The 20,383-nt window shown below is 37.9% G+C and overlaps 1 protein-coding gene across 2 annotated transcripts; it reads left to right on the plus strand.

Moving 5' to 3' along the window:
* Positions 1-515: 515 nt before the first annotated feature.
* On the plus strand, positions 516-20,123 carry LOC149844645 (eukaryotic translation initiation factor 3 subunit B-like). Of its 2 annotated transcripts, XM_089994994.1 has the most exons (12): positions 516-812; positions 914-1,151; positions 2,272-2,418; positions 16,866-16,994; positions 17,359-17,487; positions 17,639-17,722; positions 17,803-17,927; positions 18,003-18,201; positions 18,314-18,846; positions 19,048-19,156; positions 19,261-19,624; positions 19,827-20,123. In XM_089994994.1, exons 1-11 carry the CDS (start codon positions 649-651, stop codon positions 19,603-19,605), a joined length of 2,202 nt encoding a protein of 733 aa, XP_089851120.1. In that variant the 5' UTR covers positions 516-648; the 3' UTR covers positions 19,606-19,624; positions 19,827-20,123. The 2 variants fall into 2 exon arrangements, with proteins under 2 accessions (XP_089851120.1, XP_089851119.1); XM_089994993.1 differs by lacking the exon at positions 19,827-20,123 and having other exon boundaries at positions 19,261-19,813.
* Positions 20,124-20,383: the final 260 nt, after the last annotated feature.

Genomic DNA, 20,383 nt, shown 5'->3' on the forward strand with positions numbered 1-20,383 from the left:
TGCTCTCAGCCGGCCCATTATTCTGGATCCACGGTACCATATAAATTTTAGATCCAGATCCAAATTTATTTCAACGTTTCTATGTTGGATTCGGATTAAACCAACCTTGTTCCAGAGTCCCAGTGTGACAAATATCGTGATATTTATGAAAAAAACCACAAAAATATCGCGTGCAAGTACCTGAAAGTTCTAAAACGGCAATTTCTCACTATATTTTCAGAATATCTTGATTTTTCATAAAAACATAAATATCGAATTTTAAACTTGTTATTTATATTTTTAATGGATATTTATCTTGGAAAAATCACGTGCTTTTCATTTTAAATATATTTTATTTCTATTTCTTTATAAAATTTATGTTTTTATTTTAATTGCTTTACCTGGACAAAAAACTGCCAGTTTTTTTCGAAAATGTGCTATTTCTCGCGAGTTTTTTGCTGCCGAGATTTTGCCGTTTTAAACTTTTGTCACTGTATGATGCGGTCCATATCCGATCCGTTTCACCCGTAACTCTGAAAAGGGTGAGTACTCCTTTCGGGATTTTCTTCTCAATGAGTCTAAACCCTAGCTCTACCAGAGATCAGAATCGTAAGAAAACAACGGAGAGGGGAAGAAGAAGAATAAGGAGGAGGAGGCACAGAGGCAGCGATGGAGATGGACGTGATCTCTAATGGGCACCACCGTCTGGGGATGGCGATCGAGACGCCTCCTCCCGCCGCTCACCTGGCCATCGATCCTTCTCAGATCGACGTCTCGAGGGTCGATCTCGACTCCATCCACCTCCCTCCAGGAGAGAACTTTGGCATCTTGAGGTAATCTCCCTCTCTCCCCAGAAAAACCGAAACCCTAGCCTTTTGCCATTTATTTGATTCGATTTGATGGGTTTTCTGGTCGGGACTCTTATCTCTGTTAGTGACGACGAGGATGTGATCGAGAGCGAGAACCTCGAGTTCGATTCTGGGTTCGAGAACGTCATCGTCGTCGACAACCTTCCCGTCGTCGGCCCCGAAAAGTTCGAGAAACTCGAGGGCGTCGTCCGGAAGATATTCGGGCAGATCTGCACGATTAAGGAGAAGGGGATATGGATGCCCATGAATCCGGAGACCCAGAAGACGCAGGGCTACTGCTTCGTCGAGTTCAATACCAAGCAGGTGAGGATTTCCCTTCCTTTGATTGCTTGAATTCTCTTTTTCTGTAGTTTTGGAGTCGTTGCGCTCGGCTGCGATTCAATTTTAACTGCTTGGAGCATCTTGATAAATTGAACCTTCTTGTTTGGGATTGTGTGATTGAAAATTGTTGTGTTGGTTGTGTGATCCTCCTCCAGAAGTGGCCCATAATGACTAGCAAGGATTTGTCGGTAACTTACTCTGCCGAATAGATGATTTCCTCGCCTATTTCTGAGCCCCATACTGCTCTCCGTCGACGTGAAATCCATAACCACGATTGTTATTGCAATGTAATTTAGTTTGACTATGTCTGTTTCAGCAGCATTGGCTAAACCTATCACTGTTTCATAACAATTGATATGGCCTCTGTAGTCTTCCTCCTCAGAATGAAGTTAGACATGGTCCATAGAGAACAAAAATTGTTTCTACTGTTTCTCCACAATGTGGGAGCGGGGCATTCCGTTGAAACTTATAGGATTCAAAATCTTTCACTAGGTCCATCTTTCCAATTCACTGCATTCATTTATTGAAATTCAGTCGACTACCCTGGTGGTCGGTGATGGAAAAGGCTAATTGTTCACCGTGGGGCTTTCAAGGACAAAGTAAGCACTCCATTTTCCTCCAGTAGGTTTTTAGTACATGTGTGCATCCTTTCCAAAGTGTTTAGATCTAATCTTGAGCTATTATGCATTGATGAAACAACTTTTTCTCTACTCCTTGAATTAAAATTCTCTAGAGACCAATCCTAATCAATGGTGGCTTCTTCCATATGAAGAAGGATAGTGCTCAATCAGATGAATAATTCAGGGGCAAATCTTTGTAAATTTCTTCCTGTATTTTTTTATTACACATCCAGACCTGAATGGGGAAAGATTGGGGTCTAAACATTTTTTTTCCTTTTGCCCAATCCTAGAAGAGACTGGCCTTAATGGTTTATGTCACTTTTGTTTGACCTTGTATCTTTTTCCACTTTTTGGGATATGTCTTTTGACAATTCCCAAATTATCATATGTTATAATGGCTTGGTGGGAATCCTTAATAGAAATTATGGTGCAGTAAATATCGATAGTCTTTCATTTTCTTTTACTTGTGTTTTTCAATATAGGAAGCAGAGTCCGCAAAGGAGAAGACAAATGGTTACAAGTTGGACAGATCACACGTGTTTTCTGTGAACATGTTCGATGATTTTGATAGATTTATGAAAGTTCCAGATGAGTGGACTCCTGCCGAAATGAAGCCATATACACCAGGGGTACGCTGTTGTTTAGATGATAATGAACATGCTTTGATATTCAATAATTGATAGATTTTTCATCTTATATGAGATGTTTGAGTAATTTGCTGGCTACTACCACTTAGGTTGCGGATTAACATACAATTGTCACTTGGTTCCTTTCATGTTTTATCCATGAATCTTTTTCTTCCGATTGAATTCTTGGTATTATATTATCTTGCCAAAATGATCTTGCTGGTTGAAGCTCATTTTTCTATTGGAATGTTGATGCCTCAATTATGTTGGGTCTTTAATACTTTTATCTCATAAGATATCATATAAATGGTTGTTACAATCTGAAGTGAATTAAGTGATAAAAAAACTAGATCACTCATTGTTATACATACCAGATTTTGTTCAAGGTTTGGGTTGTATTCTGAAGCTGCTTGTTACATATAAATGAGCAATCTGAAGGACTGCTTGTTACAGTCACTCAATTCAGCATCACGTGCAGGCTTTCAACTATTGGAAGACTTCAAGGAGACAAGGACTTCATTGCGCTAGTTATTCTTCATGAAATCAGCTTTCAATATAATTTCATGTTAGCCAGTATTGGTCCGGTGGTTAAGTGCTTGTTGAAGAGTTCTGAGCTATCATTTTTTTTATACCCACTGATTACCTGGGACCTTTTACTGCACAAGATGAGATAAACATTTTGTTTGGTATTTCATGGAACCATAGGCTGATCAAGGCCAGCACAAAAAGGTTCATAATGGTAATGACCTAGTTTAGCCCAGAGTTACCGGAAGCGCCTAGGCAAAAGGGGAAGCGCGCTTCGGAAGCACGAAACGTCGCGCTTCCGAAGCGTGAGGGGAAGCGTCCCCCTTTTATGGGAAGCACGCTTCCCCCACGTTTCCCCCTCGCTTCCCCATTTTTTTCATTTTTTTCGCTTCCTAGGTCGCTTCCGAGACGGTTCAGAATTTTCTTCTAAGTGGTCCCACGCTTCCCCGCTTCCTAAATTTTTGAAAGTGCCTCGCTTCCCGCTCCCTCGACTGGTAACTCTGGTTTAGCCCGATATGTGGGATCTCATGTTGATTTCATCTTTGAAGACATTTTCACAAATGGAATTTCAATTAGAAGTTATTGCATGCAATGTTGTACGTATCTTACCGTACCGTAGTATCATTACTATTTAGAATATCGATATGATACACATTCATATCGCGATATGAGTGTGTATCATATGTATCATACGATACATGTCTGAATCGTACTGTACCGTATCGTACGATACATGGTCAGCACTCTTAAAAAATGACCAAATTGTAATTTTTCAATTTTGGGTTTTAAAGACCTCTTGAGGGCCGACTCCCTCATTTGTGTAGAAGCCATTAGACAAGTATCCACGAACCACGGGACGAATCCATGTACAAGGGAAAGAGATTTTGCAGTTTGCTAAAGTAAATAATGCATTTCCACCAAATTTTTACTCAAAGAAGTGGGTTAAGGTAAAAAAATCTTTATTATGAGTAAAATTACAAATCGACCCTTCAAAACATTTTTGCCTCGGGCAACGCTGCCCCCTCTCCCCGCTAACTTACCGCGAAGTTGGATCCATGAAAAATAGAGATTTATATCAAGGTAGAAATCATGCTCTACACTCAAACAAATATGGCATCAAATGATCCGACCTGGCAATGAGGCACTCAAGTAATGAGTGAAAATCGATTGAAAATCGAGTGTAACTATTGCCATAATATGTTTTTTTATGTAATATGACAGTATGAGTCTTGTGGCATGTTCTTAATTGCAAGATATTTAATATTTCACATTGTTCTTGTGAGATATGCATGCAATATTATTTATTGTTCCATATTAACTGATGTTTGATGATGTCTCAGCTCATGGAGACATAAATGCTTCATTATGAGATTTTATGGTTGTATTTTGTGCAATTCATCATTGTTTCATGTGATATGATTTTTTTTAAAAATTTGTTGATTTTTCTTGATTTTTTTTTTATTTTTTGAAAAATTTGTATTAAAAGTTTATGATATTTTACAATACGATATGATACAGTCTTAATTTGGGCTCGACCGATACGGGTAACGATACAATACTTACAACCTTGATTGCATGTGTAAGAACCTATATAGATTTGGATTTTTTATTTTATCAGATTTAGATTTGGGCACCTTGTATTCAACCCAGCCATTTGCTTAACAGATATTAGAAGGGGTTACAACATCCACCTAAATAGATTCATTCCTTTGGGTTTCCAATCCAAACTTGTATGACTGACATCCTTGAAGATGAACTCCTTCAAAATTAAATATAACGGAGGGCTGGGTGACTGTCTCAAGTTATAATTACCAATGCTCTAGCAAGGTAGATTGTTTTCTGCAATGTGCACACATTAACAAGTGTATTTTTCTATTGAGGATTAACAAGTATATGCATAATAATTTATATAAGATTATTTTTGCTAATGCTAATCGCATGAGATTAAGCCATATGCATTAGAAATGTCTCAATGTTATCTGCCACATGTCACTGTAAAAGTATCTCCAAACAAGATACTAAGATCAAGACCTTAATATTCTTGATAATAAATCCGACACACATGCATAATAAGAACACTTTAGAACACTTGTGCACAAAAGCACAACTCACAAAAACTCACAAATGCACAAAGGCATAAAAAATATTGGAATCACTTTATTGAGCACTTGGGCTTTGACTCAAAGCCTTAATCAAATACAAAGGGGAGAGCCCCTATTTATAACAACAAAAAGGAGCCTTGGAGGGGCTCCACTCATAGACGTTGGAGCCCCTCCAACGGTCACAAATGTGACAGTTGGAGGGGCCCAACATCTATTTGAGTGGGCCCCCCAAGGTACCTTTTGGTACTTTTAGAAAAGAAATAAAAAAATAAAAAGGAAGAAAAAAATAAAATTAATTTACAATCACATTCATAAAAATGAATGTGCGCAAAATAGTGGAAAAGACTGAACTACCCCTACGGCTAAACAAATAGAAATATATATTTTATATATATAATAAGTAGATACATATACATATATATATATATATATGTATATGTATTACCTTATATATATATAATATATATATATTACATTACATGATTAATTACATAATTTAACATCCCCCTCAAACTTAGGGCAGGATGACCGAGAGTTTGCTAAGAAGGAAGTTGAAGCGCGGAGCACACAAGGCTTTAGTGAAGAAATCCGCCAACTGATATTCTGACGTGACATATGGAAGGTCAATGACTCCTTTGAGATACGCCTCCCGAACATAATGACAATTCATTTCTATGTGATTCTTAGCAATATAAATCGCACTTTTGTTGTCACAGCATAGCTTGGTAGGCCCTTCAATTGTGATCCCCATGTCTTTCATCAATTGTTGAATCCATACAATTTTCATGGTAGTAGCTGTCATGGCACGATATTCGGCTTCAGTTGATGATAGAGACACTTTTTGCTGCTTCTTGCATCTCCATGAGATTAATGAGTTTCCTAATAATACACAAAAACCAATGGTGGAGTGACAGTTATTTGGGTCACCTCCCCAATCAGAGTCAGTATAAGCAATTAATTTTAACTCAGAAGAGGATGACAGAAAAACTCCCTTATTAAGAGTACGCTTTAGGTATCTTACGACACGTAAGACGACACTCATGTGAACAGAAGTTGGAGCATGCAGAAATTGACTTGCTGTATGCACTGCATGTGAGATATCTGGTCTGGTAATACTCAGATACATCAACGATCCTACAAGTTGTCTGTAGGGAGTAGGATCGGAGAGAAGAACACCATCATCAATCTTCATTTTAGCTCCTACTATAGCAGGAGTTTCACAAACTTTATCATCTGTAATACCTGACCTTTCAATAATCTCAGATGCAAGCTTAGTTTGAGACAAAAAATACCCTCTATGAGAGTATGCTACCTCAATGCCCAAGAAATAAGTTAAAAAACCCAAGTCAGACATTTCAAACTTATCATTTAAAATCGATTTTATGCTTTTAATCCATTTAGAGTCGCTTCCGGTTATAAGCATGTCATCCACATATAGAAGTAGAATAACAATCCTTGCATTAGATTTTCTAACAAACAAAGCAGTATCAGTAAAACAAGATAAAAAACCATTTTCTAACATTACAGAGTTAAACCTATCATACCAAGCCTTGGGGGCTTGTTTCAAACCATAGAGAGTCTTTCGAAGGCGAAACATTTTTCCTTTAGGGGACTCCATTCCAGGAGGAACATCCATATACACTTCTTCGTTTAGATCTCCGTTTAAGAAGGCATTCTTAACATCCATTTGATAGATGTTCCATTTGTTGATAGAGACAACGGTTATAAGACATCGAACGGTGACCATTCGAGCTACTGGGGCAAAGGTCTCTTCATAATCAATCCCATATTCTTGACCAAAGTTACCGGAAGCGCCTAGGCAAAAGGGGAAGCGCGCTTCCCCGAAGCGCGCTTCGGAAGCGCGAAACGTCGCGCTTCCGAAGCGTAAGGGGAAGCGTCCCCCTTTTTTGGGAAGCGCTTCCCCCACGCTTCCCCCACGTTTCCCCCGCGCTTCCCCCTCGCTTCCCCATTTTTTCATTTTTTTTCGCTTCCCCCTCGCTTCCGGTTCGCTTCCTAGGTCGTTTCCGAGACGGTTCGAAATTTTCTTCTAAGTGGTCCCACGCTTCCCCGCTTCCTAAATTTTTGAAAGTGCCTCGCTTCCCGCTCCCGCTTCCTCGACTGGTAACTTTGTTCTTGACTATATCCTTTTGCAACTAAACGGGCCTTATATCTCTCGAGGGACCCATCACTCTTAGTCTTAACCTTAAACACCCATCTACACCCTATTGCTTTCTTATCTTTAGGGAGGTCTTGAAATTCCCATGTCTTTGCTCTCCTTAGAGCTTCAAGTTCATTATTCATAGCAACTATCCATTCTGGATATTTTCGTGCTTCCTCGAAGTTTCTAGGTTCTATGTAAGAGTGAATGACGCTTAGACAGTCTCTATATTTAGGTGAAAAAGACTCATATGAGATGAACCTAGAGGGGGGGTTTCTCTGTCTTTCGGTCCTACGAGGGTTTTCCTCACTTTGGGGAGTAGTCCCACTAACATCATCATATCTTTCGAGGGCACTTCTGAAAGTATTTTTATCTCTACGAGTGTAGGTTATGGGATCTGTATGTGGTTCTTCATTGACATGTTGATGAAGCGTTGGGGGCATAGAATTGGTTTCATTATTACTTGAGTCATTTTGATTTGACTCATCATCACTAGTATCATCATCTTCAATCAACAGATCAAACAGAAAAGAATAGTCTCCATTCTCGTCATTAGATTCAATTTTTTCGAAACAACTGATATTTTTCAAGAAGCTTACATTTCTGGAAACATATAGTTTATCATTTTTAATATCATAACAACGAAAACCTTTTTGAGTTTCAGAATAACCGAGAAAGGCACAAGGAATGGCCTTGGGGGAGAGTTTGTCATTTTTATCAGCAAGGACAAAGCATTTACAACCAAAAACCCTTAACCTGCTATAATCAGGTTCTTTTTCATATAATTTTTTAAATGGGGAAACCTTGTTCAAGTTTTTTTATGGGAGTCTATTTATGAGATAGACTGAAGTAAGGGCTGCGCCCAGAGTCTTTTCGGAATATTTTGTGAAATGAGCAAAGTTCGTGTTGTTTCAATAATATGTCTATGTTTTCGTTCAGCCAACCCATTTTGTTGTGGGGTTTTAGGACAAGACTTTTGATGGAGAATACCATGATTTTCAAGATAGCTTTTGAATTCATTGGAAAGATATTTGCCACCCGAATCGGTTTTAAGAATTTTTAAACTTCCATTGAATTGATTTAAAATCATCATATGAAATGTTTTAAAAATTGAGAAAACTTCTTGTTTATGTTTAAGAAAATATATCCAACTAAATCTAGTGTAATCGTCCACAAAGATAACATAGTATAAGAAACCTCATTTAGATATTACCGGAGCTGGACCCCATATATCAGAGTGAACAATTTCAAAAGATTTTGTTGTAAACATGGATCTTTGAGAAAAAAGAAGACTTTTCATTTTCCCAAGAATACATTCATTACATACAAAATTTTCATTACAAAGATGCTTAGTAAAAGGCAAATAAGAGATTTTAACAATGTTGGGATGACCCAATCTCTTATGCCATACATGAATATCTTTGTTTTGAGCAACATTACAAAATTGATTCTTGGGAATTTTAAGAAAATCAACATAGTAGAGGTCTCCTCTCCTAGAGCCTTCCCCAATCAACTTCTCGGACTGGCGATCCTGTATCCCACATTTATTAGAAGAGAATTTTATATCGCAACCATAGTCCAAGATTTGAGAAACGAAAAATAAATTTAAGTTTAGTTTTGGTATAAGACGAATTCTTGGAATAAAGAAGTCTTGTTTTTCAAAATTGCTCATTCCTTTAATTTCAAGAGGTGTTCCATCCGTCGTTGAGACAAAGGATAGAAGAATTTTTTTAGAAAAATCAGAAAAAGAACAAGAACTTGGAGTCAAGTGAAATGAAGCACCGGAATCAAGGAGCCAAGATGTCTTACCGAGAGAGGAGGAGGAGGACATAGCGGCTCCGAAAATGCCTCCTTTGAGAAGAGGTTGAAGAACATCCACAATTTGTTGAAGGGAAAGTGGCTCATTTGATGAAGAAGGTCATTCTTCTGGTTGGGATGACATATCCGCGGCAAGAATTTTCTTTCATTTGGGGCAAATGGGTTTGATATGCCCGGGTTCTTTACAAAAATGACAAGTTAATTTGCTATAGTCTCTTTTGCCATATCGATCATTTCCTCCTTGTCCTTGATTTTTGAAATGAGGAGGTTTCTAGGCCTTCATATTATTCCCGGGTCTTGACACAGCATTAACCGCTTCATAATCATTTTGAGAAGGTGCAACAAGGATGCTAGGATTATTTTTACTAATTCGGGTTTCCTCACCACTTAGCTTAGTGATAACATCTTCAATAGAGGGGGATGTGAAGGCGGATAGAAGAGATGACCGAATTTGCTCAAATTCGGGTCTAAGACCATTTAGAAAATTGAAGAATCGATTTTCCTCTAGTTGTTTGTGTCTTAACTGTGAAATTGTCTACGAAGAGACCATACATAAACAAGCATAAAAACTTTATAAAAGAAGTGCACGAAAGCACTCTCACAACACTTGAACAAAATACACAAAAAGTGTATAAATAATAAACATGCAATAATGCATGTATTTCAATATATAAAAGCAAATGCTTGAGACTCTCAAGCTTGGAAAATACAAGGGGGGAACACCCCTATTTATACAAATGTTAGAAGGTGCAAGGGGGCTCCCAAAGGAGTCGTTGGGAGCCCCCAACGGTCACATTTGTGACCGTTGGGGGCCCCCAACGACTCTATTGGGGGACCCCCAATGCACATAAAATAAATCAAAAAAATAAAAAGAAAAAAAAGAAATTACAAAAGTAAAAATAAAAGGAAAATTACAGCATATTCTAAAAGTGAATATGCGCAAAACAGGAAATGACAGAAATGCCCTTTCGGGTAAAAATATATAAATATATATATATTTATATATATAGAGATATATGTACATATAATATATTATATGTAAATATATCTCTATGTATATAAATATATATATTTATATTTACAATGATTTTAGGAGCTACATTTTAACACCCCCCCTCAAACTTACGGTGTGATAACCGCAAGTTTGTCAAGAAGGAAATGAAATCTGGGCGAACATAGAGCTTTTGTGAAGAAGTCGGCAAGTTGATACTCAGATGTCACATATGGCAGATCAATGACCTTCTTCAAGTATTCCTCTCGGACATAATGACAATCCATCTCTATATGCTTTGTTCGCTCGTGAAATGTGTGGTTCTTGGCAATGTAGATGGCACTTTTATTGTCACAGCATAGCTTTGTTGGTTCTTTGACAACTACTCCCATATCTTCCAAAAGACGTCGAATCCATACTATTTCCATGGTGGTAGATGCCATGGCTCTGTATTCGGCTTCAGTAGATGATAAGGAGACCTTCTGTTGCTTTTTACATCGCCACGAGATCAAGAATTCTCCTAAAAAAATACAAAAACCAGTGGTGGAGTGACGGTTACTAGGGTCACCTCCCCAATCTGAGTCAGTATAAGCAAGCAATTTTAATTCAGAAGAAGAGGATAGGAATACTCCCTTATTCACTGTTCCCTTCAAGTATCTGATGATGCGAAGTACAGCACCCATATGGACGGTTGTAGGAGCATGTTGAAACTGACTGGCGATGTGTATAGCATGTGACAAATCGGGTCGAGTAATGCTCAGATACATTAAAGAACCTACCAACTGTCTGTAAGGAGTAGGATCAGTTAGAGGAACACCGTCGTCAATCTTCATTTTGGCTCCCACAACTTCAGGAGTTTCACATACTTTGTCATCAGAAATCCCTGATCTGTCAATAATCTCACAAGCAAGTTTAGACTGAGATAGAAAATAACCACGTTGCGAATAGGCAACCTCAATTCCAAGAAAATATGTCAGAAAACCTAAGTCTGACATCTCAAATTTTGAAGTCAAGACGGACTTAATACCCTTGACTCCTTGTATATCATCACCTGTGATTAACATGTCATCAACATATAATAACAATATTACAATCCCTGCTTTAGATTTTCTAGTAAATAGAGCAGTATCAGTATAACATGAGGAGAAACCATTTTCCAGCATTACACTGGTAAATCTGTCATACCAGGCTTTGGGAGCCTGTTTCAAACCATAAAGGGTCTTTCGAAGACGAAGAACTTTATTTTTAGGGATCTCCATGCCAGGTGGAGCATCCATATACACTTCTTCATTAAGATCACCATTTAAAAAGGCATTTTTCACATCCATTTGAAAGATATTCCAATTTTTGATAGATGCAATAGTGATAAGACACCTAACTGTAACCATTCGGGCTACAGGAGCAAAAGTTTCTTCATAATCAATCCCATACTCTTGTCCATACCCTTTTGCAACTAAGCGGGCCTTATACCTTTCAAGTGATCCGTCACTCTTAGTTTTAACTTTAAATACCCATCGACAACCTATAGTTTTCTTTCCTATAGGTAGAGATTGAAAATCCCACGTTTCAGCCCTTTTAAGAGCACTAAGTTCATTTTGCATAGCTTCTTGCCATTCTATACATTTCTTTGCTTCTTCAAAGTTTCTTGGTTCAAAATAAGAATGAATGGCACTAAGACAAGCCCTATACCGGGGCGAAAAGGAATCAAAGGAGACAAAACGAGTGGGAGGTCTCCTATTCCTCTCAGACCTTCGGTGATCGAGAACAGGAGTGAGTTCACTATATTGGTCAATAGCACTTCTAAAGGTGTCTTGGTTTCTACGAGAGTATGTTATAGGATCATTAGAAATCCTGTCTTCTTGTTGGTTATGCTCTTCGATATTACTTTCAATGTTCTCATCATGGTTTGATGACATATCATCATCACTGGATGTATCATCATTACTAGATAATAAGTCAAAAAGGAAGGAATAATCAAAATTTTCTTGTTGAGAAACATTTTTTTCAAATCCACTTTCATTTTCCAAAAAAGTTACATTTCTAGAAACATATAATTTATCTTCTCGAAGATCATAGCATCGAAATCCCTTTTGAGTTTCGAAATATCCAAAAAAAGCGCAGGGGATAGCCTTGGGAGAGAGTTTGTCATTCTTATCCGTAAGAATGAAACACTTACACCCGAAGACTCGTAACCTATTATAATCTGGTTCGAGTTTATACAAGATCTCAAAAGGAGATATTTTTCCTAATATTCTAGAAGGCAAACGATTTATTAGATAAACAGAAGCAAGAGCAGCTTCAGCCCAAAAATTTTTTGGTATGTTTTGAGAAATAAGAAGGGTTCTAGTGGTCTCAATAATATGTCTATGTTTTCTTTCGGCCAACCCATTCTGTTGAGGGGTTTTAGGACAAGATCTTTGGTGAATGATTCCTTGATCTTCAAGATATATTTTAAATTGGTTGGAGAGATATTCTCCTCCAGAATCACTTCTAAAAATCTTTATGTTACTATTAAATTGATTCTTGATCATCGAATGGAAAGTTCTAAAGCATGAAAAGACTTCATGTTTGAATTTAAGAAAAAAGATCCATGAATATCTAGAGAAATCATCCACAAAAATAACATAATAAGAAAAACCTCCTTTTGAGATAACAGGTGCTGGTCCCCAAACATCGGAATGCATAATTTCAAAAGGTTTTGATGAGAACATAGTTCTTTGCTCAAAAGGTAAACTTTTCATTTTTTCGAGAATACAGTCATTACAAGAAAAAGAACTTTTACATAGGTCTTTTGCAAAATGTAAGTAAGACAACTTGGTGATATTAGGATGACCAAGTCTTTTGTGCCACATGTTTATATCTTTGTTTCGGGCAACATTACAAAAAGATTTTGGAACTCGAAGAGATTCCATGTAGTATAAATCGCCTTTTCTAAAGCCTTCCCCAATCAATTTCCCGGACAGGCGATCCTGTATTAAACATTTATCACATGAAAATTTAATATCACAACCATGATCCGAGAGTTGAGAAACAGAAAGAAGATTTAAATTAAGTTTAGGTATAAATCTAATTTTTGGAATAAAAAAATCTTGAGTTTCAAAATTACCTATTCCTTTAATTTCAAGAGAAGTTCCATCCGCAGTGGAAACAAAGGATGGAGAAGCATTTTTTGAATAATCGGAAAGTGAAAACATGTTTGGGGACATATGAAAGGATGCACCTGAGTCCAAAAGCCAAGGGACTTTACCTGGAATGGAAGAAGTAGACACGGCGGCACCGGATGTAGCTCCCTTGAGAAGAGGTTGAAGGGCTTCCATTATTTGGTTCAACGAGAGTGACCCACTTGATGATGCCTCTTCCTTTTGTGGTGCGCCGGTGGTGGCCATAGCAAGAAGCTTCTTCCATTTGGGACATACTGGCTTGATATGCCCCGGTTCTTTACAAAAGTGACATATAGTCTTGCTATAGTCCCGCTTCCCTCTTTGTCCACCATCTCCTCCTTGATTTTGGAATTTAAAGTGAGGAGGACGATAGGTCTTTACATTATTTCCGGGTCTTGATACGGCATTAACCTCATTATTTTCTTCATAATTACAAGGAACCATAAGAACACTTGGTCCTTGTTTACATAAATTCATACGAGTCTCCTCACCACTTAATTTGGTGAGAACATCTTCAAGAGAGGGAGGAGTAAATGAGGATAGAAGTGATGACCTTATTTGCTCAAATTCCGGTCTCAACCCATTCAAAAAATTGAAGAAACGATCTTCTTCAAGTTGCTTGTGGCGGAGTTCAATTGCCTCTCCACTCTATTTCGGTTCAAGCATAGAGAGCTCATCCCAAATAGAGGAAAGATCGGCAAAATATTCCCTAATAGACATTTCACCTTGAGTAAGGGAGAGGGCCTTCTTTTGAAGGTAATACTTATGAGATAGGTCTCGTGATGTATACATCTTCTCGAGATAATGCCAAGCTTCCGATGCCTTTTTGAATTTGATAATGTTGGCATTAATCTTCGTTTCGACGGATGCGAAGAACCAAGAAAGAATCTTGAAGTTCTTCATTTCCCATTCGTCGTGTTTCTTTGAGTATTCTTCAAGAGCTTTGATCCTTTCCTCTCCCTCAAGAATCTTGATTTCACTTCCATCCATTATGGTTATCTTGGGTTCCGGCTCCGGAATCGTTCCTTGCACATAACCCCACAATCCTTTTCCTTTTATGTGGGCCTCCATATTCCCGGCCCAAATATGATAGTTGGACCCATTCAATTTGAAGCCAAGGGCAAAGTGAGACTCTTTCTCACCCATTAAGACGTAGAGATAAGAAGAAAAAAGACGTACCAATACGATGTTTCAACTTCTTCTTAGCACAAGATCCTTCTAAAATATTTGAGAAGCAAGATCCACCACTTCAATCTCAAAAAATCCGAAGGCACGGTTTTCGAGGCACTCGAACAAAGGCGGATCTCACGATCTCCAATCACCAACCGAGCTCTGATACCATGTGAAATTGTCTACGAAGAGACCATACATAAACAAGCATAAAAACTTTATAAAAGAAGTGCACGAAAGCACTCTCACAACACTTGAACAAAATACACAAAAAGTGTATAAATAATAAACATGCAATAATGCATGTATTTCAATATATAAAAGCAAATGCTTGAGACTCTCAAGCTTGGAAAATACAAGGGGGGAACACCCCTATTTATACAAATGTTAGAAGGTGCAAGGGGGCTCCCAAAGGAGTCGTTGGGAGCCCCCAACGGTCACATTTGTGACCGTTGGGGGCCCCCAACGACTCTATTGGGGGACCCCCAATGCACATAAAATAAATCAAAAAAATAAAAAGAAAAAAAAGAAATTACAAAAGTAAAAATAAAAGGAAAATTACAGCATATTCTAAAAGTGAATATGCGCAAAACAGGAAATGACAGAAATGCCCTTTCGGGTAAAAATATATAAATATATATATTTATATATATAGAGATATATGTACATATAATATATTATATGTAAATATATCTCTATGTATATAAATATATATATTTATATTTACAATGATTTTAGGAGCTACATTTTAACATTAACTCGATTGCTTCTCCGCTCCATTTTGGTTCGAGCATAGCAAGCTCGTCCCAAATAGATGATAGTTCAGCAAAATATTCCCGAATAGACAAATCGTTTTGTTGAAGGGTCAAAGCCTTCTTTTGGAGGTAATATTTGTGAGATAAGTCCCTTGAAGTATACATTTTTTCAAGGTATAACCAAGCTTCAGAAACCTTTTTAAACTTAATGATGTTGGCGTTGATCTTGGTTTCTACGGATGAAAAAATCCAAGACAAAATTTTGAAGTTCTTCATCTCCCACTCATCATGCCTTTTGGAATAATCTTCTAGGGCCTTTTGTCTATCTTCACCTTCAAGAATCTTAATATCCCCTTTTTCTATGATTGTAAGTTTGGGTTCGGGTTCCGATATTGAACCTTGAACGTACCCCAAAAGACCTTTCCTTTTGATATGGGCTTCCATATTGCCGGCCCAAACATGGTAGTTTGAACCACTAAGTTTAAAACCAAGGGAGAAGTGTGAGTCTTTTTCACCCATTAGAGAGGGAAGAGGATAGAAAATAATGCGTACCTCAAATGATTTTCAATCCTTGATAAAAGATGCTTCTAAAATATTGCCCGAAGAAGATGATCCACTTCAAAACTTCAATAATTTGAGACACGTTTTTTGAGGCACTTCACAAGTGAAGAGATGCACGATCCTCCTTCTTCAACGAGGCTCTGATACCATGTAAAAGTATCTCCAAACAAGATACTAAGATCAAGACCTTAATATTCTTGATAATAAATCCGGCACACATGCATAATAAGAACATTTTAGAACATTTGTGCACAAAAGCACAACTCACAAATGCACAAAGGCATAAAAAATATTGGAATCACTTTATTGAGCACTTGGGCTTTGACTCAAAGCATTAATCAAATACAAAGGGGAGAGCCCCTATTTATAACAACAAAAAGGAGCCTTGGAGGGGCTCCACTCATAGACGTTGGAGCCCCTCCAACGGTCACAAATGTGACAGTTGGAGGGGCCCAACGTCTATTTGAGTGGCCCCCCCAAGGTACCTTTTGGTACTTTTAGAAAAGAAATAAAAAAATAAAAAGGAAGAAAAAAATAAAATTAATTTACAATCACATTCATAAAAATGAATGTGCGCAAAACAGTGGAAAAGACTAAGCTACCCCTACGGCTAAACAAATAGAAATATATATTTTATATATATAATAAGTAGATACATATACATATATATTAATATATGTATATGTATTACCTTATATATAAAATATATATATTACATTACATGATTAATTACATAATTTAACAGTCACTCCCTATTCCCTACTTCATTATCTCAATTAGTATAAAGCAAGCTGGTGGTGCAAGATGGTTCTCCAGTTTGAAACCTTCTTTTCACTGCTTTTATCAGCAATAGCTATGGAGTATGGATGCTTTCTTAACAAATATTTCAGAATAGATTCTGTTTTCTTCTTATACTTATTGTCTCCTATAGCCTATGGAACTTCCTTCTCCAATGGGAAAATCAATAACCAGTATGAATAATGAAAAATGAGCATTACCTAATTTCAATAGAAAATCTGCTTTGTACTGGAATCAAGTGTTTTGCATAGTTTGCAAGTTTATTTTTCCGCAATCTGTTACAAAGCACTGCTTATTGTTCCTTAGATAATTGTGACGCAATGTGTGACATCACAGATTTAAAAATTAAGTGCATATATTCTGCTTTGTTTGAGGCATTAAAGTTTTTTTTTCTGCTCTTGGTTATGACAGGAAAATCTACAAAAGTGGCTGACAGATGAAAAAGCTCGTGATCATTTTGTTATACGTTACGGTATGGATACTGAGGTTTTATGGAATGATCCTCGACAGTTAAAGCCAGAACTTGTCTATAGTCGTCGGGTAAGTGAAATCTTTCATGCCTGTTAGCAAGCACATTTTGTGTTCTGAACACGTTGGCAATGATGCTCTCTCTCACTTTTTTCTTTTTGGAGTATGAGTGTTCATGTCCTGTTGATTTGTCAGTTTAGTGTCTTCTCCTGATGCTAATGCAAGATTTTTCTATAGTGCACTGATCCTCCTGTTGCTTTTAGACATTTTCTGAGTGAAACTTTTAGCTGTTTCTGTTCTCAATTTTTGTTTTTTCAAATAATGTGCCTCTACAAACTTGGTAGGTATTTTTTCCTGCCAATGTATCTGATTATGTGTGTCTGATGACAAGTCCTAATGTTCACACTTCACAGAGCTTCCTACCTTTGTTTTGCAGCACTGGACAGAGAGTTTTGTGCAGTGGTCGCCTCTGGGGACGTACCTAGCCACAGTGCATAGGCAAGGTGCTGCTGTTTGGGGAGGTGCCACAACATTTAACCGCCTAATGCGATATGCGCATCCCCAGGTGTCTTCCATCCTGCTCCAAATCCAGCTAGGAATCAATTTACTAAACATGATGGGCTTTGACCACAGCATATGTTCTCCTGCTGTTCTGCTTTAATGCCATTTACACCTTTATATTTGCTGATGCTAATGAGGCCTTATCTATACAACAGGTTAAACTTGTTGATTTTTCTCTTGGAGAAAAATATTTGGTCACATATAGTAGTCATGAACCAAGCAATCCTCGGGATACACAGGTAATAGTTTGTCCGAGAAATGTTCTTCATTTTTTTTCTGATTAACAATACTGGTCATCTGATGGATGTTTTGGTTTTAGACGGTTGTGTTAAACATTTTCGATGTGAGAACGGGTAAAGTAATGCGTGATTTCAGGGGACGTGCTGATGAATTTGCCACTGGTGGAACAGGGGGTGTGGCTGGTGTACTATGGCCTGTATTTAGGTAATCTAGCTTATTCTATAACCTGATATGAGAGAGAAGAGGGAGAGATAATATTGCTGATGTGCTTCTTTCCAGGTGGAGTGGCGGAAGGGAAGACAAGTATTTTGCTAGAATTGGCAAAAATGCTATCAGTGTCTATGAAACAGAGACTTTTAGCCTCCTAGATAAGAAATCTATCAAAATTGAAAATGTTATGGACTTCAGTTGGTCTCCAACTGATCCGATATTGGCACTGTTTGTTCCCGAGGGAGGTGGTGGAAATCAGCCTGCAAGGGTAAAGGAGAAAATTTGGTTCTATCCACAATCATTTTTTGTCCCATATCATGTGTGGGTGGTTTTAGGATTCAATTTTGTATGTTTGGCTTATCGTTTTATTAATTTTTCAGGTTAGCCTTGTTCAAATTCCTGGCAGAGAGGAGCTGAGGCAGAAAAATCTCTTCAGCGTCAGTGACTGCAAGGTGTATTGGCAAAGTAATGGTGAATATCTTGCTGTGAAAGTGGACAGATACACAAAGACAAAAAAAAGCACGCATACTGGCTTTGAGCTCTTTCGCATAAAAGAACGAGATATTCCAATTGAAGTTTTGGAGCTTGAGAACAAGAATGACAAAGTTATTGCATTTGCCTGGGAACCCAAAGGCCATAGGTTTGCAGTTATCCATGGTGATGGTCCTCGTCCTGATGTTAGTTTTTACTCCATGCGAACTGCTCATAACACTGGCAGGGTTTCAAAGCTTACTACACTGAAAGGAAAGCAAGCCAATGCCTTGTATTGGTCTCCTACTGGCCGCTTCATTATACTTGCTGGCATGAAGGGTTTCAATGGTCAGCTTGAGTTTTACAATGTTGATGAGCTCGAGACCATGGCAATGGGTGAGCACTTCATGGCAACTGATATTGAATGGGATCCTACTGGAAGGTAAGTTTTTGTTGATGAATTAATTGATGTCCACTGTCACTGGATTGTTTCTTCCAACCATGGGTATCTTAATATTAAACCCATGACGTAGGCACAGATATCCCTTATCTTTTTGTATCAGAATTATTGATTTTCTTATTATTTGGGGTTTTTCCTGCTACCTCTTGGCTTACATTTTACTCCATTCGGTTGTATGTGCAGATATGTTGCAACATTTGTTACTTCCGTTCATGAAATGGAGAATGGGTTCAATATTTGGTCTTTCAATGGCAAGTTGCTGTACAGGATACCACGAGACCACTTTTACCAGGTAAGTAGAAATTGATGTTTAATTCATCATTGTAATGTTCAATAGAAGCTAAAGCTGCTTTCTTTTCATATTCACGACATTTGTTGCTTTATTTGGAAATCTAGTTCTTGTGGCGTCCAAGGCCGCCATCACTCTTGTCTCTGGAGAAAGAGGAGGAGATTGCCAAGAACCTGAAGAAGTACAGCAAGAAGTACGAAGCAGAGGACCAGGATGTTTCCTTGTTGTTGAGTGAGCAGGATAGAGAGAAGAGAAGGCTATTGCAAGAGGAGTGGGATAGATGGGTGAAGGAATGGAAACGGCTACACGAAGAAGATAAGCTGTATAGGCAGGAGTTGCGAGATGGAGAAGCAAGTGACGAGGAGGAGGAATACGAGGCGAAGGAAGTGGAGGTCGAAGAGATCCTAGATGTTACTGAAGAAGTTGTTACTTTTGGGGACGAACAGGAGTAAGAGGAAGGCAATTGCAAAGGCAAGTAGAAAGGGTATTTATATAGTGTTCATCACTCAAGTTTTGGATCCTTTTACTTTGGTACTTTCTTTTCTTGGTAGTGTGTTTATTAGGCCTAGTAGAGTGAAACCTAAAACTTTTACTGATTAAATTTTGGTTGAGAAGAATATTGAAGAGGTAATGTATAAGCACTTGATGTTTCGATGGCAATCTGTTATTTTAGGTTGCCAATTGCAGAGACGGGTGGGGAGGGCTACTGCGTTTGTGATTTTTTGGGGCTTGAGGTTCAAGATATTCCCAAATCAAGGTCCGGTTGAAGCTACATCTTGGTCCTTAACTCTGCTGATTTGGAGTAATCTTTGAATCAGTCTCTTTTTCGCTCCTTTCTTTTGGTAGTTAAGGCAGTGGGAGCCTTTGTGATTGCGAACCATATCCTTGAAGATTTAAGATGGTTGTTATGTCAATCTCTTCCTCACTGAAATAACCATTTTAGTTTTTCTTAAAGGAGTTTTGGTCATAATCTCAGTCTCTTCCTCACTGAAATAACCATTTTAGTTTTTTTTAAAGTGAGTTTTGGTCATAATCTCTTTTTTTTTGGACAATCCAAAGGAAAACCCCATCACCTACTGCACATTGTCTGACCTCCGAAGTGCACACCCAGCTTTGAACTTGCGTCAACAGATGTCACCTGTGGGTTTCAAACTTTTGATGTCTTGTCAAGTTGGTTGCATTTACAAGTTGCCCTTACCAGATGAATAGAACCCTTGTGAGTAGTTTTGG

The sequence above is a fragment of the Nuphar pumila genome, chromosome 2 (assembly GCF_984573655.1).
Source record: "Nuphar pumila chromosome 2, dmNupPumi1.hap1.1, whole genome shotgun sequence".
NCBI lineage: Eukaryota > Viridiplantae > Streptophyta > Magnoliopsida > Nymphaeales > Nymphaeaceae > Nuphar > Nuphar pumila.

Excerpts from the sequence above, each read along its gene's own strand:
- LOC149844645 (XM_089994994.1), top strand. The coding sequence starts at position 649 with ATGGAGATGGACGTGATCTCTAATGGGCACCACCGTCTGGGGATGGCG. Across the intron at positions 17,723-17,802 it reads GCAATCCTCGGGATACACAG|ACGGTTGTGTTAAACATTTT; the intron begins GTAATAGTTTGT and ends TTTTGGTTTTAG. Across the intron at positions 18,847-19,047 it reads GAATGGGATCCTACTGGAAG|ATATGTTGCAACATTTGTTA; the intron begins GTAAGTTTTTGT and ends TTGTATGTGCAG.